Source organism: Eublepharis macularius, chromosome 11 (assembly GCF_028583425.1).
Source record: "Eublepharis macularius isolate TG4126 chromosome 11, MPM_Emac_v1.0, whole genome shotgun sequence".
Taxonomy (NCBI): Eukaryota; Metazoa; Chordata; class Lepidosauria; order Squamata; family Eublepharidae; genus Eublepharis; species Eublepharis macularius.
The window spans coordinates 95,538,166-95,553,962 of record NC_072800.1 but is presented as its reverse complement, the minus strand read 5'-3'; the positions used below and the strand labels follow the sequence as shown (position 1 = coordinate 95,553,962).

General features: G+C 51.5%; 1 protein-coding gene across 6 annotated transcripts in view; it reads right to left on the bottom strand.

The window, feature by feature from the left end:
- Nucleotides 1-15,797, bottom strand: part of AGAP3 (ArfGAP with GTPase domain, ankyrin repeat and PH domain 3) — a 143,041-nt gene that overhangs the window by 30,986 nt on the left and 96,258 nt on the right. For 5 of the 6 annotated variants that reach the window (XM_054991640.1, XM_054991642.1, XM_054991637.1 and 2 more), the window contains exons 9-10: nt 12,646-12,738; nt 1,382-1,486 (exon numbers count right to left, since the gene is read on the bottom strand). In XM_054991640.1, the coding sequence (XP_054847615.1) occupies nt 1,382-1,486; nt 12,646-12,738 (198 nt within the window). Of the gene's footprint in view, nt 1-1,381; nt 1,487-12,645; nt 12,739-13,937; nt 14,054-15,797 lie in introns of those variants that run through there. The other variant, XM_054991643.1, reaches the window with a different exon arrangement.

The following is a 15,797-nucleotide window of genomic DNA, read 5'->3' as shown; positions in this document are numbered from 1 at the left end:
TGATGTTGCAGATAGAATTAACAGAAGGTGATTGTGTGAATGGCTTCAATGGCTGCAGAATGGGAGGGGTCTTTGCGCTGCCTCTGCCGTAGCCTGGGAAGGAGGGAGGGAGGGGCAAGCTGCAGGCTGATGCTCTTGTGTGCCACGGGCGTGGGGGGGGGGGTGACACAGGACAAGCCCTGGAGGGCTTTCCTCAAGACATTCTGAGAAGCAAAGTTCCCGGGACAGTTTTGAACCAGGGGCTGGAGGGAGGCAGCCTCAGGCCACAGCAGGGGTGCGGTTGGGGGGAGACGTTTTGGCACTGCCACTTTCGGGTGGACTGTGGCACCCTGGTCCCTTCCTCCCCACATGCAGAAGAAGCGACCCAAACCACTGCAGAAGGGCATGCAAGGCGACCCCCCCCTCCCCATCTCACGCCCCCTTTTCCCTCAGCGGGACAACTTCTGAGGACGGCTGCATGTTTGTCTAATCTGGAATATTTTGAAAAGGTGGGGAAAGAACAATGGAAGTAAGTCCAGGGAGAAGATTGCGCGTCCCCCCCACCCCCATTCCTGACAACTGGACCTCTCTTAAATAAATCTTCATAGGCACCCCCCCCCCCCGCCCCACTTGTTTTCCTCTCCATCGTGAGGATTAGAGCTATGCTTCAAGGCCCTGAAACCAGTGCAAACAGGTGAGTGAACCAAATCCCATCCTGTGAGCTCTGCACGGCGGCGTGTGGATGCTCCGGCAGTGCCTAACCCAACGTCTGCTCATCCATTCAGCCAAGAAAAATCAGGATCCCGCCTCCATCTGCAAACTGAGAAAGCCAGCTGGTCTCTGGAGGCAGGAAGGGGAAAGGGCCAAGATGAAGCCAGGACTGAGGCTCAAGAGATCCAGGGCTGGACAAGCAAGATTTTGGGTCCAGCAGCACCTTAGAGACCAACTAGATTTCCATAGTAGGAGCTTTTGAAAAGTAAAAAAGACAGGGGTTGGCCCAGCCCCGTGACCCCTTCCCCTTAGCAGGCCTGGATCCTGGGCATAGCAGGGCGTGGCAGCAGCAGGCCGAAGGCATCATCCGCACAGAACCACCCCACCCACCCACCCCGTCCCTCAGAGGGGATCCGGCCCTTGGGCTGAGGAGCCACAAGTGTCTCCGTGCCCCTGGCTCTAAAGTCTCAGAAGCAAACTGTGCTCAAGAGAAGGCAGAAGAAGAAGCCATTAGCGCCTCAGCAGGGAGGCGACAGAGATGGATGGGCAACAGCCACATACCAACAACAGGCGAGCAGCTGCTCTGCCCACCCCCCACCCCACCTGCCACTCCCCTAAGCAAACCCAGGAGGGCTTTCCCGTTCCCGCCACAGCCCTGAGCCCCAACCTTCCGCCACGGAGCACTACTCACGTGCAGGCTGGGATGGTAGGTCAGGACTCCGTTGTCACACAAAGTGACGTATTTCTTTTTCCACTCCTTGTTCAAAGACTTGCCGCTGCGTTTCAGGAGAACGCCCTGGGGAATAAATGGGGAGGACTGTCAGGGAGGCCTCACCTTCAGCCCAGCTGCCTCTTTGGGGCTGGCGGTTGCCAAACCGAAGCGGCGCTCCCCCTCCTTTCAGGGCCCTTGCCTTGGGAGCCCTCGGCTCTGGCAATCTCCGCGGTCAGACAGACGCCACAGGTTCCCTTCATCCCCCTCCCCTGGCAAAGAAAAAAAGAGCCCTCTGTTGCCTTCACCCCCCAGCTTTGGCTTCTGTGCCCCCACCCAGGCCCTCTGCCAAACGTGCCATTCAGCCCCCCAAGTAGAGACTCACGTCTGGCGGGATCTTCTTGGCCAAATCATGGCAGCTGCCTAATGAGGGGAGGGGAAACCAGGAACCAAGACTTCGCCCCCCCCCCGCTCTTGCGCCAGCCCCCCACAGGGGCCCTGTTTAAAAGTCTGCCCTGCCCCCACCCACCAGATGTGCCCTCAGGGTTCCGTGCTGATGCTTAATCCTCCAATGGGTGGGAGAGGCCGATGCACACTGGGAGCGCACGGCGCATGGGGAGAGAGGCCCTTAACCATCTCCCCGTCTGGAAACAGCCCGTGACTTGTTCAGCTGGGGAACTAGGCACGTGTGGATGGGGCTACCCATAAGTGTCCCCGCGAGAGTGGTTCCTGGGAACGGATTCTGCCTGGGAAAACAGCACAAGGGGAGGCCAAAGCCACGTCTGAACGGGGCCCCGACATGCCTCAGAAACGCATTTCAACGCTAAGTCTCAGCATGTCTCTGGTTTGAGAGGAAAGCCGTGTCGCATGCGGGACGGCCCTCTGGAGTCCTATGCTTGCCTTGACATCCCAAGAAAGTGGACCCACGGCCTCGGCCATCTGCTGCCCCTGCTTGCAAGATAAAGACCCCTGGCCTGCAATGCTGCCCTGTGGGTAACACTGTCAGGCCCCCTTTCCAAATCATGGCCACTGGCAACCCAGCCAGACTGGCCCGAGGCACGTGGGTTGCAAGAAGAACAAGGCGTAGGAAAGGCCTGGTCCCCCGACAGCAAGTGTGGGCCAACACAGAGCACCCCTGGCCCGCCTCCAGGGAACAGCCCAGAGGTGTTCAAGACAGAAGGAGGTGGGGCTGCGAGAGGCAGCTTGGCATGGGCAGCCCCCACGTGGCAGGGACGGGGCTGTGAGACTCCGAGGAGGAGGGGCCTTCTTGTGCACATGGTCCCAGGCCAGAGACAGGTCCCAGGAACCCCCCACCCACCCGCCCCGCCGCCCTTTGCCCAACTATGGCACTCCATGTGCTTGCCCTTCCGAGCAGTCTGGCGGCTGCTCTGGAGCGCAGATGCCCAGGCTCCAAACTCTCACACAGCAGTGGCTTTCGACCTGTGTGTGCCCAAGCACATGCCACCCAAAAGGAGAACGTTTCACGGATCAGGAATCCATTTTGAAGCAGTCCGGTCCAGAAAAAGAGCCCCAGCTGCTTTCAAGCAGGAGAGGAACCAAGAGCCTTCGGGAAACCAAAGCCCTGAGCTGACTTGGGTGTGGGGCTGGCTGAAGCTGAAGGCCTTCTCTTCTCCCCACCCTCAATCTGGCTGGCTATGGCTGCAGCCCCCCCCTTTGCTGCTGGACTCCCCTGGATGGGGGAGGAGTCCTGGGCTTCGCCCCTGAAGGCCTCCCTCCCAGGTATTTGGGCCTGGCAGAGATGCCTGTTTGTCTGACAAGAAGCAAAGGATCCCACTGCATCCCAAGGAAGGGCTGCTCTCACCTGCGTATCCACACACACACCCCCCTCCAAAGGAGCTGCCCTCCAGTTCCAAAACCTCTTCCAGCAGGCCCCACATACAGAGCCCCCCCAGCTCCACCCCCACCCCCACCCCCAACTTTTAACAGTGCCCTGATTAGCTGGGGGCTCTGGCTGACCCTCATGCTGGGAAAAGCTTCCCCTGCTTCCTGCCATCTGGCTGCTCTTAACAACAGAGAAGCAGACAACCTGCTTTTTCTTCTGGTCAGTTGGCCAGCTTCTCTCCATCCCTGCCTCCTGGCACTCCATGCCACGCTCCCTCTTCCCAGGGCTCAGCCCAGCTCAGCCCTAACCCAGCCTGAGCACTAACCCTAACCCTGGCCCACGGGAAAGAAAGAGCAAAGAAGGAAGGCATTTGAGAGGCCTGCGACTGGGGTGCCGGATGTACCAAGACCACCCTGTCTCCTTGCTTCCAGGGTGCCTGAGACAGAAGAACAGGACAAGCAAAACTGCCCAGGTGGGCAGGAACCTCCAGCCCAGCCACGGACCAGCTTGGCTGCTGCCCCATCTGCTCTCCGTGCCCTCTCCACCTGGCGGGGCAGGGCTGAGGTGGGGCAGGCCTCCCTCCCCAGGCATGAGGCAGCCCTCTCCACTGCCTTCCCATCTCCCCCCCCCCCGCTTCTGTTGCCGTCCTGCGAGATTGAGGGTGGAGGAGAGAGGCGGCAGCACACACACACACGCACCGAATCGCAGCAGCCACGCAGCAGCAGCAATATGCAAGGTAATGAAGCAGGAAGCAACGATGGCCCCCACAGGACTCGTTTACTCCACAAATCTCCCTTCCACTCACTTTTCGCTAAGAATTTTAACACCAAACTTAATTGTAAAGTCGCGTATTGATTGGAAAATGCAAATGGCAATTTAAATGTAATCTAAGCTCCCAGCGTGATCCTGGCTCGCTCCAAGGAGAAGCCACCCGGCCTGGCTGCCCTGGAGCACACAGCCCAAGCTGGGGTGGCATGGGACTCTCTGGCCAGCGATGGCCGTCCCACAGTTGCTCTGCTGGAGGCCTCCAAGGAGGGAGGTTCGGGCCTGGCTTCCTTTGGAGAGGCTGCAGAAGAGTTGCAGGCTGCACACCGTTCCCCTCCGCAGCTCATCTCCCCCAGGTTGGGCAGGAGGAAAGAGCCCCATCCTCCGGCTGCGAGACCCTGGTTCTGAGGCACTGCCGCCGGGGGGCGGGGGGCGGGGGGAGTGGCTAGGAAGCTGAAGCTGGCAGTTAGCCTGGCATAGTGCCTATGCATCTTTGGGAGGGCTGGGGTCTGCAGCCTGAAAGGTGGGGGGGGGCTTAGTTCCCTCCTCATCAACAATGGAGTGAGCTCAACCAAGATCCAGCATGCTTGACAGTAGAGCATGCCAGGAGCTGGGGGGAGGTAGATTTCTAAGCAAGAGGCTCAAAAGGGGCCCTCCGCCCGCCCGCCCCCACTCCCAGCTCTTCCGCCCAAGAGCCCCTTTGCACACGTGAAGTTCTGCAGTCAGAGACATTTTTCCTGTCCCACTGGGGCTGCCACTTTGGAAGGAGACTTTTAAAAGGTTTTTAACATTTTCCTCCTGAGTTGTTTTCCCACTGAAAAATTCTACTTTTAGTTTGTGGGTGAGGAATTTTTTCCTAAATCCTTTGGGGAGAGGGCAAAGGTTGAAGGCAGCCTTTTCAGCTTTTGACTGGGGGCGGGCAAGAGCCAAAGGGCAGAATCCAGTAGGAGCCCAGGGCACCCTCCGGGTGAAGGGCGTTTCTTCCAGGCAGGACGTTGGGCGTCACAGCGCCCAGGAGCGAGCAAAAGGCTCTGGCGCAGGCATGCAAGCTGAGGTGGGAATAAGTGCTCTTTGCCTTGAAGGTGCCCATTGGATCGGGCTTTCCTAAGCCTACATGGCTCCTCTCTGGAACGGGGCATGAGCGTCCTGCTGAGGAAGAACCCAGAGAAGGCCGGCCTGTACGCGGCAGGAAGCCGCGTGTCTCTTTCACCTGGCTGAAAAAATGAGGCTTCCCTCGGAAACAGAAAAGCAGCGGACTTCCGGTTTGGGATTCATGGAGGTCTAACGCAGCTCCATTTGTGGAGCTGACCGGATTGCCGTTTTAACCGGCCGGAGGGGTGAAAATAACCCGCGGCCGACTGCTCTCAGGCGGGGAGCAGGCAAAGAACGCTCAAGACCCTAGGGTGAGTTAGATCTCGGACGAGGGGGGGCTCTACACAAGGAGTCTCCCCCCCGATCCTTGAGGTCCCACCTTGCGACGGGTCGGCTATAATCTCTGCGGCAATTTTGGGGCCAATTCGGCTGGCATAAGACCTACATACCCAAGCTTCGATCGGGGAGGGAAGTCGAGAGGAGAATTTAAGATCGAAACAGCGATTACAACCCGAGAAAGCTGGAGAGAAGGTAAAGATCGCTATCTCTTGAAACGGGACAGATTGACAAAAACAGAGAGGAAAGAAAGTAGACTTTTAAACTGCAACAGACTAGCGAAAAGGAGGTGAAGACTCGGCAGGAGTTGTATTTTAAAAGAGACTAAGTTTAAAGAAGTTATTACAAAAATCGGACTATTGTTTTGAATACCTGTGGTTTTGGAGCTGTGGGAAAAAGACACCATCGCGAGACCTGCTGTGGGAAGACGGGAGACAGGAAGTGCGTAACAACAATAGAGTGGCTGGAGGGAAGCGGCCCTTGCCAAAGGACAGGAAGTGGGGAATCGCCATCTTTGAAAGTGGAAGGGTCGTGGCTTCAGCGGAAGAGGAAGTAGGCCATCTTGGATTATAATAACATAGAGAAACCATAGAGAAAAGACGCCCGACATTTTGGATATAAAAAATTAATTTCGGCAAAGATTGGGACATTTAAAAAAAAGGAAAACGTTTAATTATACGCCACGGAGCTGAGGAAGAGAGCAGATTCGTGGGAGCGAGCTAAAGCAAGCCCCACGATGTCGAAAAAAGAGTGGCAATCGGCAATAGAAAACTTGGACAAAAAACTTATAGACATGATGAAAGAACTTAAGGACACGAAATTGGAGCTTATTAAAGAGGTCAAGGAAGTTACACAGACAGTAAAGTCGGAGCTGTCAGAAGTGAAAAAAGGTGTGGAAACGATTAGCAGTGAATTACAAGGAACGCAGCAGAGAGTTAAAACAGTAGAAGACGCGATGGAGAATTTAATAGACACGCAACAAACAGAGATGAGGCTGGTGAAGGGGAGGGTGTCAGTTGCAGAAACTAAACACATGGAGAAGCAGCTTCGTTTTCGCGGTCTGCCAGAAGTGGAAGGGAAGTCAGCGCAAGAACAGATGACTGAGGTGTTGGCTGATTACCTGGGGAAGGAGGAGGAGGAAATTGTGGCTATCCTAGATGTGGCGTATCGTGTGAACTCGAGAATTGCAACCCAGAGGAAACTACCAAGGGATGTGATTGTGCAGTTTACAACTAGAAATATGAAAGAGAGGATTGTGACCAAACAATTTCAAGATCCATTGGAGATTGATGGCAAGACGATTATTATAATGAAGGAACTGCCCGGATCAGTGTTATTGGACAGGAAAAAATATAGAGTGCTAATTCAGACTTTGAAGGACATGAATATCAGATACAGATGGGAGTTACCGGAAGGAGTGTCCTTTGAGTTTGGAGGGGCAAAAAAACGCATCAGATCTGAGCGGGAGATGGAGAGATTTATCAAGGACAATGAAAAAGACTTACCAACAAAACCATGAATATGGAGTGTAAAGTATTATCTTGGAATGTAAATGGACTAAACTCACCGAATAAGAGAAAAAATATTTTTCATTGGCTACTAAAACAAAAATGTGATATTGTTTGTTTGCAGGAGACCCACATTAGAAAACAGGATGTAAAATATTTAAAATCTGGAAAATTGGGCAAAGAATTTGTAGCGGCTTCCAACAAGAAAAAAAGAGGAGTGGTGTTGTATATAAAAGAGGAGCTGCAGCCAAAATTTGTTATGAGAGATGTGGAAGCTAGATTTGTAGCAGTGGAATGTAATTGGAACTTAAAGAGAGTGTTGGTAGTTGGACTTTATGCACCTAACGGTGCAAAGGAAAGCTTCTTTGAGGACTTAAGGAAGCACCTAGACGATCTTGTATATGACCAGATAATTCTTGCTGGAGATTTCAATGGAGTGACAGATTTGGAATTAGACAAAAAGACTACAAAAGCACAAAAGAAAAGAGGACTATTGCCAAAGCTTTTTTTTGAGTTGATTCAACAAGAGACTCTCGAAGACGTATGGAGGAGAGAATATCCTAAAACCAAACAGTTTACTTTTTATTCTGCAAGGCATCTTACATTATCAAGAATTGATATGATCTGGGCCTCAAAGGACTTAGCGCTATGGACTAAGGAGGTAGAAATAATGCCGATGGTAGGCTCAGATCACAACCCAATTATGTGGAAATTTGGAAAAAGGAGAAAAAGGAAAGCCTGGAGAATAAATGAGGACCTGTTACAGGAAAGTGAGAATATGGAAACACTGAGAAGAGAGACTAAGTTTTTTATACAATACAACGTGAATAAAGAAGTACCAACCAGTAAAGTTTGGGACGCGTACAAGGCGGTTGTAAGGGGCATACTAATGGACTTAAATGGTAGAGCAAGGAAAAAGAAAGAGGAGAAAAGACAAGAGATTGAGGAGAAAATAAAGGCCAAAGAAGTACAGTTAAAAAAGAGACCAGGGAAAAAGAAAATACATCAGGAAATCAAAATTCTTCAAGAACAGTTAACAGCAATGAGTAACAAAGAATTGGAGTGGAACCTTAAAAGACTGAATCAAAAAGCTTTTGAGGGTGCTAATAAACCTGGGAAATATTTGGCATGGCAATTAAAGAAGAAAAGGGAAAAGAAAATAATAAATAAAATTTGTGAAGAAAACAAAACGTATTTGGAGCAGACTACCATTAGCAGAGCCTTTTATAAATTTTACGCTAAGCTGTATAATAAAAAAGAAGTAAACAAAGAATCAATAGCATCATATTTGGAGAAAACCAAACTTCCAGAGATCTCGGAAGCTTGGAGAAATAAGCTGAACAGTGAAGTAACTGATGAGGAAATAAATATGGCAATACAATCCGCAAATCTAGGAAAGGCGCCAGGGCCAGATGGACTTACGGCTAAATTTTATAAGACAATGGCCAATGAACTGGCACCATTCCTAAAAGAGGTGATGAACGGAGTTTTTAGGGATCAAAGAATTCCAGACACTTGGAGCGAAGCGAATATATCATTGATCCCAAAAGAGGGCCAAGATCTGACTAGCGTGAAAAATTATAGGCCTATATCACTACTCAATAATGACTATAAAATTTTTGCGAAGATATTGGCGGAGAGATTGAAGGGGTGGCTCTCGGAAGTCATAGAGGAGGAACAAGCAGGCTTTTTGCCAGACAGACAAATAAGAGACAACTTAAGGACAGTGATCAATGCTATTGAATACTACGACAAGCGTTGTGACAAAGAGGTTGGTTTCTTCTTTGTAGACGCTGAAAAAGCGTTTGACAATTTAAACTGGGACTTTATGTTTGCCACTATGGAAAAGCTACAACTGGGAGAAAGATTCGTCAGAGCAATCAAGGAAATCTATAGAGACCAGACTGCAGCAATTGTAGTGAATGATGAATTGACCAAAAAATTGACGATTAGTAAAGGAACAAGACAAGGTTGCCCGTTATCTCCATTGTTGTTCATTTTAATATTGGAGATTCTGATGATACAAATTCGACAAGATGAGGAAATACGAGGAATAAAAATAAAGGACTATTCATATAAGGTCAGAGCATTTGCAGACGACATAATGTTAATTGTAGAAGACCCACTGGAGAACATGCCAAAAGTGATAGACAAGATCAAGGAGTTTGGAGATTTGGCAGGTTTCTTCATTAACAAAAAGAAGTCAAAGATATTATGCAAAAACATGACTAAGCAGAAACAACAATTGTTAATGGAAACAATGGATTGTGAAGTAACTAGTAAGGTGAAATACTTGGGAGTTGAGCTGACTGCAAAAAATATAGATTTGTTCAAGAATAATTATGAAAAATTATGGACTCAGATAGAGAGAGACTTGATCAAATGGAATAGATTGAACCTGTCATGGTTGGGCAGGATTGCAGCAGTTAAGATGAATGTGTTACCAAGAGTAATGTTTTTGTTACAGACAATACCAATCATCAGAGACTCTAAACAATTTGAAAAATGGCAGAGGAAAATATCAGATTTTGTTTGGGCAGGCAAGAAGCCTCGAGTGAAAGTAAAAGTTTTACAAGATGCAAAGGAGAGAGGCGGAATGCAACTGCCCAATCTGAGACTTTACCATGATGCAATCTGCCTAGTTTGGCTAAAAGAGTGGATGACATTAAAGAATAAGAAACTATTAGCCCTAGAGGGATATAAAAAAATTTTTGGATGGCACGCATACCTATGGCATGACAAAGTAAAGGTCAACTCGATGTTCCTGCATCATTTTGTAAGGAGAAGTCTATTTACAATCTGGAAGAAGTATAGAATTTACCTACAAGAAGGAACCCCCTTGTGGGTGGTTCCATATGAGGTGATAGATCCGAGAGCTGTGGATAATGAACAACAATGTTTAACGTACAAAGAAATAACTAAGATTGAAGTATCTAAACTTAGAATAAAGACGCAAGAGGAACTATCACCTAACTATGATTGGTTTCAGTATAGACAGATTAGAGACTTATACAACTCAGACTTTGCAAAAGGGGGCATACGAACAGAGAACTCGGAACTAGAGCAGACCCTTCTTAAAGAAGACAAGAAAAGAATATCCAAGGTATACCAAGTATTGCTGAAATGGTATACTGAGGATGAGATAGTTAAAACACAGATGGTGAAATGGGCTATAAACTTCAATAAAGAAATAACAATGGAGGCATGGGAATACTTGTGGAAAACTACAATGAAGACAACGATATGTATCAATATTAAAGAGAACATTTTCAAAATGATCTATCGTTGGTACATGACACCAAAGAAGATTGCGCTAGGGAATTTGAATACTTCTAATAAATGCTGGAAATGCAAGAAACATGAGGGCTCCCTCTATCATATGTGGTGGTCGTGTGAGGTAGCTAGGCAGTTCTGGGGGGAAATAATAAGAGAAATGAGTGAAATTTTACAGTTTCAAATAAATAAGAACCCAGAACTCCTGCTGCTAAACTTGGGAATGGAGGGAATTCCAGCCCATCATAGGACGTTGATTTTTTATATGACTGCAGCAGCTAGACTTTTGTATGCGCAGAAATGGAAAGTACAAGAAGTACCAACTATTGAAGATTGGATCTACAAATTGCTGTATATGGCTGAAATGGACAAGATGACAAGAAAACTGAGAGATCTGGACTCAGGGCAGTTCAACACAGACTGGGAGAAGCTGAAACAATACCTGGAGAAGAAATGGGAGGTGGGAGGAAAACTATGGCAGTTTGAGAACTACTGAAATACAATAAAAGTATAAAAGAGAGGGGTGACTTTACCGGGGGAGGAAGAGAAATGTGAATTTATAAGCAGTTAGATTAATTGATTGAGATATATATAGATATGTGTAGGTCAACTGATAGAGAATAATTAATGATAAGGTTTAAACATGAGGACTAACTAACAATATTTTCTTTCTTTGACAAGATTTATATGCACCAAACTGAATGTATAGAAGAGTTAAATTGATTGAGTATCTGAGGAGTTATATAGAATTACCATAAAAAGTTGAAATGAGTAATATATAGAGAATAAATCAAATTGTTTGATTTAAATGTGGGAAATTTTTATGGTTTATATATTTTTATAGGTTTATATAGAATTATTCAAAACTGGAAAATGGGATAAATTGTTTATCTAAAGACGCATAGTTTGGGTGTATAATAATTAAAGGAGTTAATGATGCACTGCTTAATATAATGGAGAATGTATATCTGTTTTAGACAGAGGAATTTAATAGAAGTAAGGGAAAAGGGACAGAGGGTGGGAAAGCTGTTGGAAGTCAACAAAAGGGGGGGAAAGGGAGGGGGTTAGAAACGAAAAATTAGGGGAAAATTGATTGTAATGTAAAAATAAAAATGTTCTAACCCAATAAAAAATTTTTCAAAAAAAAAAAAAAAAAAAAAGAAAAGCAGCCAGGTGGGTGCAGGGAGAAGGGAAGCAAAATCTTCCCCCTGCCTGCAGTTAGGAAAAGAACGTGCACGTGCGAAAAGAGCACACACAGGCCAATGATCCCTGCTCCGGATCCAAAGGCCCCCCTAGGCAGGGCCCATGCCTCGCCAAATGCTTGGCTCTGCCACCCGAAAAGGCTGTCCAGCCCAGCCTGCGTACCCCAGTCCCCTTATTCCACCCCTAAGCAGAGGACCCTCCTAGAGGCTTCAGCATATGGGGGGGGGAACCAGCCTCCCCCACACTCTGGCTTGCCTGTTGTCTGTTTCAGACATGTGTCACTCGGAGACGGCTTTCTCCTGCAGTTTGTGCCCTCTGAATTCATCCTCCATGGAGAAACCAGGGCATACCGGAACTATTTATTCATTAGATTTTTGGCCCTCCGTCCCCGCGGACAGGCTCGGGCTGGACGATGCTTGTTCTCCGCTTTTCTCAGGGAAAGGAAACAGCCTCTCAGCCCACAGGGCTCCCTTGGCAAGGCGGCTGGCACGGGGCTAAACCGTCCTGGGAAAGCTCCGTGCAGCACCTTCTCCCAGGCCAGAGGGCTGATGCTGCCAGCGCTGCAGAACAGGGCGTGGCACCCAGAAGTTGCCCGGCTGTAAAAACTGGGCACAGGGGCAGCCTTGGAAAAGGTGGACTTCAGGCAAGGAGTCAGTGCTGAACCCTGAGACCTCTTTTCAATACTGTGTGGAAGTCCTGGCAGCTAACAAAGAAAAATGCAGAGGAATGTGCCTCTGAGCCCCTGCAGAGTGCCCCCTCTGCACTAATGAGGAGCAGCCGCCAGGCAGCACGTTGACGGCTGTCTCCAGAAGCCCCGGCCTGTGCCGTGCTGTGCCGTGCTTCCCACCCCCACCCGCCTCCGTTTCACCAGCCTGGCTCCAAAGCCAGCTAGATGTCCTCTCTGCTCAGCTGCCCTGGGGTCCGATGGCCTCCCGGAGTGACGCACAGCAAATGCAGACGCTCTCCCGTGCACTCCCTTTCACACGCACACACGGAGCACAGAGCTGGCGACAGCGACGCTTGCATGGAGAAACACAATGGGGGTGAGACAGATGCCCCTTGCGCTGGGTGTGTGTGCGTGTGCGCTGGCCCAACGTGACCCATCTCCAGATTTCTGCTTGCTCCCAGCCCTGGGAAAGGCCCGTTGCTGCTCAGGGAGGTGGACACTGTCGCCCACCTGCCCATTTCTCCCTTAGGCTGGGAAGGGGAGGGGGAGAAAGGCCAACCTGCTTTATGGGGATGGCCCGCCCGCTGCCGATACTGTCCGCCTTACAGTCCAGGGCTTTCTTCTCCCGCTCCAGGTCTGCACCTTTCCGAGACTGGAAAAGAAGAGACAAATGGCCATTAGAAGTAACTCTGAGGCAGAGCAAGGCCGTGTCCCCAGGGCGCAGGGAAACTTCGCCCCCCCCCCTCCAGTCCCTGCCGTGGACCCCCCCTCCCCTCCCCTGGGGCCCACAGTATGCGGTGACAGACAGGGGGCAGGATGGGATGGCGTGAGCTGGACAGAAGCAGCAGCAGCAGCAGCATCAGCAGCAGGCGGCGGAGCCCAGAAAGGAACCAACCAGAGCCCTACTAGTGCAACCGTTTATTTGGTGAACACACGGGCACCATACAAAGTCGCAGAGGTCACCGGGCCACTGTCAGCCCCTTACAAAAGAGCATCGACAATAAACAGCAACTTTACATTTAGAACATGATTCTTGAGGCTGGGCAGGGGGAGAAGGAAAAAGAGCAAGAACTCCAATTTATCATCATCATCAGCAGCAGCAGCTTAATAAATAAATAAGGTTGAAACTCGACAGTCCGCTGAGAAGCAATCCGTGGAGAAAGTGGAGCAAGTTGCGAAATTCACAGCAGAGAACACAACCAATACATTCAGAACCACAAAGATGGTGGGAGGGGGCAGCCTGCTGCTCTCGGCAAGTGTCCTTCAGTCCCACAGGCCCTCCTGCTTGTCCATCACACGAGCTGGCTGCAAGCACCCACGCTCTCCGGAGGGCTGGCAAAGGAGGAGGCACTCGTCTTGTGCCAAACTGATGAGCCCAAAAGAAAGTGGGGCTCAAAGAGCCAGAGAGGGCTGCTCTGCTTGGAGGAGGAGGAGAAGGAAGCATAGGAGGAAGAAGAAGAGGAAGAAGAGAGGAGGAGGAGGAGTCCATGCAGGAGGAAGGAGGGAGCTGGAGAGCAAATAGCAGGCGGGCGCTAACGGCAGCAAAGCGTCCCTTGGGCCCTTCGTCTCCTGGCACTTCCTGGCGACTCGGTCGGTCTTCCCTTCCCGTCCCAGGAGAGCCGTCTCCGACACACACGCGGTCAATCGGCACGCCCATCAAAGTCCCGGCTTACAGGGCAGGCGCAGGCGCGCTCTCTCTCTCTCTCTCTCTCTCAGAGACTTTACAGAGGGGGGGGAGGGTTAAAGGCTCCTGCGTGTTTCCGGGAGGGGGCCCATGTGGCCGCAGGTAGGGCAGGCCGCTAATCTGAGATCACTCCCAGTGCCTGTCCCTGATCCGGCCCTGGAGAGGCAATGAAAAGTGAGAGAATTGGTACTGAGATGCCTGCAGGGGACCACTGGATCTTCTAATTTGGAAGGAGTTGAAAAGGCCTTTTGGTTGATGAAAAGTTGGAAACAGTGGCACATATCTGCAAATATTGAAAGAATAAAGAGTTTGGCATGTTAAACTCAGAATACGGACGTGTGTCTGTCTGTCTGTCTGTCTGTCTGTCTGTCTGTGAAGAGAGACACCCACAGAGAACGAGGCTGCAGAGCCCAACTCGCTGGCAGCAGCACAGCAGCGGTGGCAGCAGCGGCAGGCCAGGCAGCCAACAGAAAGCAAGAGTCTGTCTCCATCTGCTGGCCACTGGCACACCTACACCCTTGGTCTTCTGTCCCTTGCAGGTGCGGAAGAGAGGAGACGAGCGAGCGAGCGAGCGGCAGCCGTGCAGGAGCGGAGCCAGGCAGCGGCAGAAGCAGCAGGGTGTTCTGGGGGGGGGGGGGAGCAGGAGGCCTGGGAAAGGAGTCTCCGGGAAGGGATGGTGCAGAAATACAGGGGGATGTCAGGGAAGGCGGCAGGGGCCAGAGGGCTGACCTCCCAGCCAAGGCTCTGGAGACACCAAAAGAGGGGCTCCCCTGGCCCCGTTCTTTCTCCCAGAGCAGCCAAGTGCCCCTCCCACCCTGCGAGCCCTGGTGGAAGTGGGAGCTGGCACGGTCCGCATGTCAGTGAACGAGGATGAGCAAGAGCCCCAAGGCCCCCGAGCCCCCACACGGGGGGGGGGGGCCTTCAGCAAGCCATTCCAAGCAGAGGCCCACAGGCAGCTGAGTGAGCGGCAGAGCTGGTGCAGAAGTGGCAGCCAGCAGAAGCGAAGCGAGGGCGGGGGGGGGGGGCACGTGCAGTGGGGCACCTAAGCAAGCAGGAGCCAGGAAGAACGCCGAGACTGGGGGGGGGCAGGGGCGTGCGGGCAGAAGTGTGCGGGCGAAGCACAGAAGACAGCTTCCAGGAGAAGAGTGCTGAAGGGAGGACTTGCCAAAGAGAACAGGGGCCACTAAGCACTACCGAGGCTGTCCCCCTGCACAGGGCACTGCAGGCCCCGTCCATGGAAGGAACAAGGGCCAGAGAGCCCCCTGCCCCGCCCCCTGTCAACAGCCCAGGGCTTGTACACCCCCCCCCAAAGAAGCCACTTCTAGAGACGCTCGCGGCACACATACCCCCCGACCCCGAGCTGCTCCTCTCTGGCCACTCTGGGCTCCTCCACTCCCAGGCCAAGCCCCTCCCAGGACCTCAAAGTCTGCTCAGTAACTTCCAGGCCACATGGGGACCCTTTGGGCTTGGCTTCTCAGGCCTTAGTTAGACTTCTCCGGGTGAAAGAACACCGGGTCTCCAGTGGGCCCTGCAAGGCTTTGCGGGGAGCAGCATTCGGAGGTATCCTCGGGGGGGGGGAGGGGGACGCCGTGGTGACCCCTCCTGAGGCCCACTGGGCTGCCTCTGCACACTGCCTGACCTCCGGCCTGGGCCGGCACTGAACCGTTGGGCTGTTCCTGGCTCCCCCTCCCACCTTCTCTCCCCACCTCAGCCTCCGAGGCAGCACCTCTGCTTGGCTGCAGGCTGGCGGTCCCGGCTTTAATCCCTGGCAACTTAAAAAGAACACCCATGGAAATGGTTGGGAGAGACGGCCCCCCTCCCCAGCACCACTGCCAGCCAGAAAAGGCGCCCTGATCTGGAAGGAGTGGCGGCCGACTGGGCAGAAGACAGCGGCAAGGGGTTCACCTCTAGAGAACACGCTCAGGCCCACTGGGCCTGCTCTGACTTTCTCCCCGTCCAAAGGCAAGCATGCTGGCTGCCTCCTGCTCTGTCCATCTGGGGCAACTTCCTCTTCCATCAATAACTTG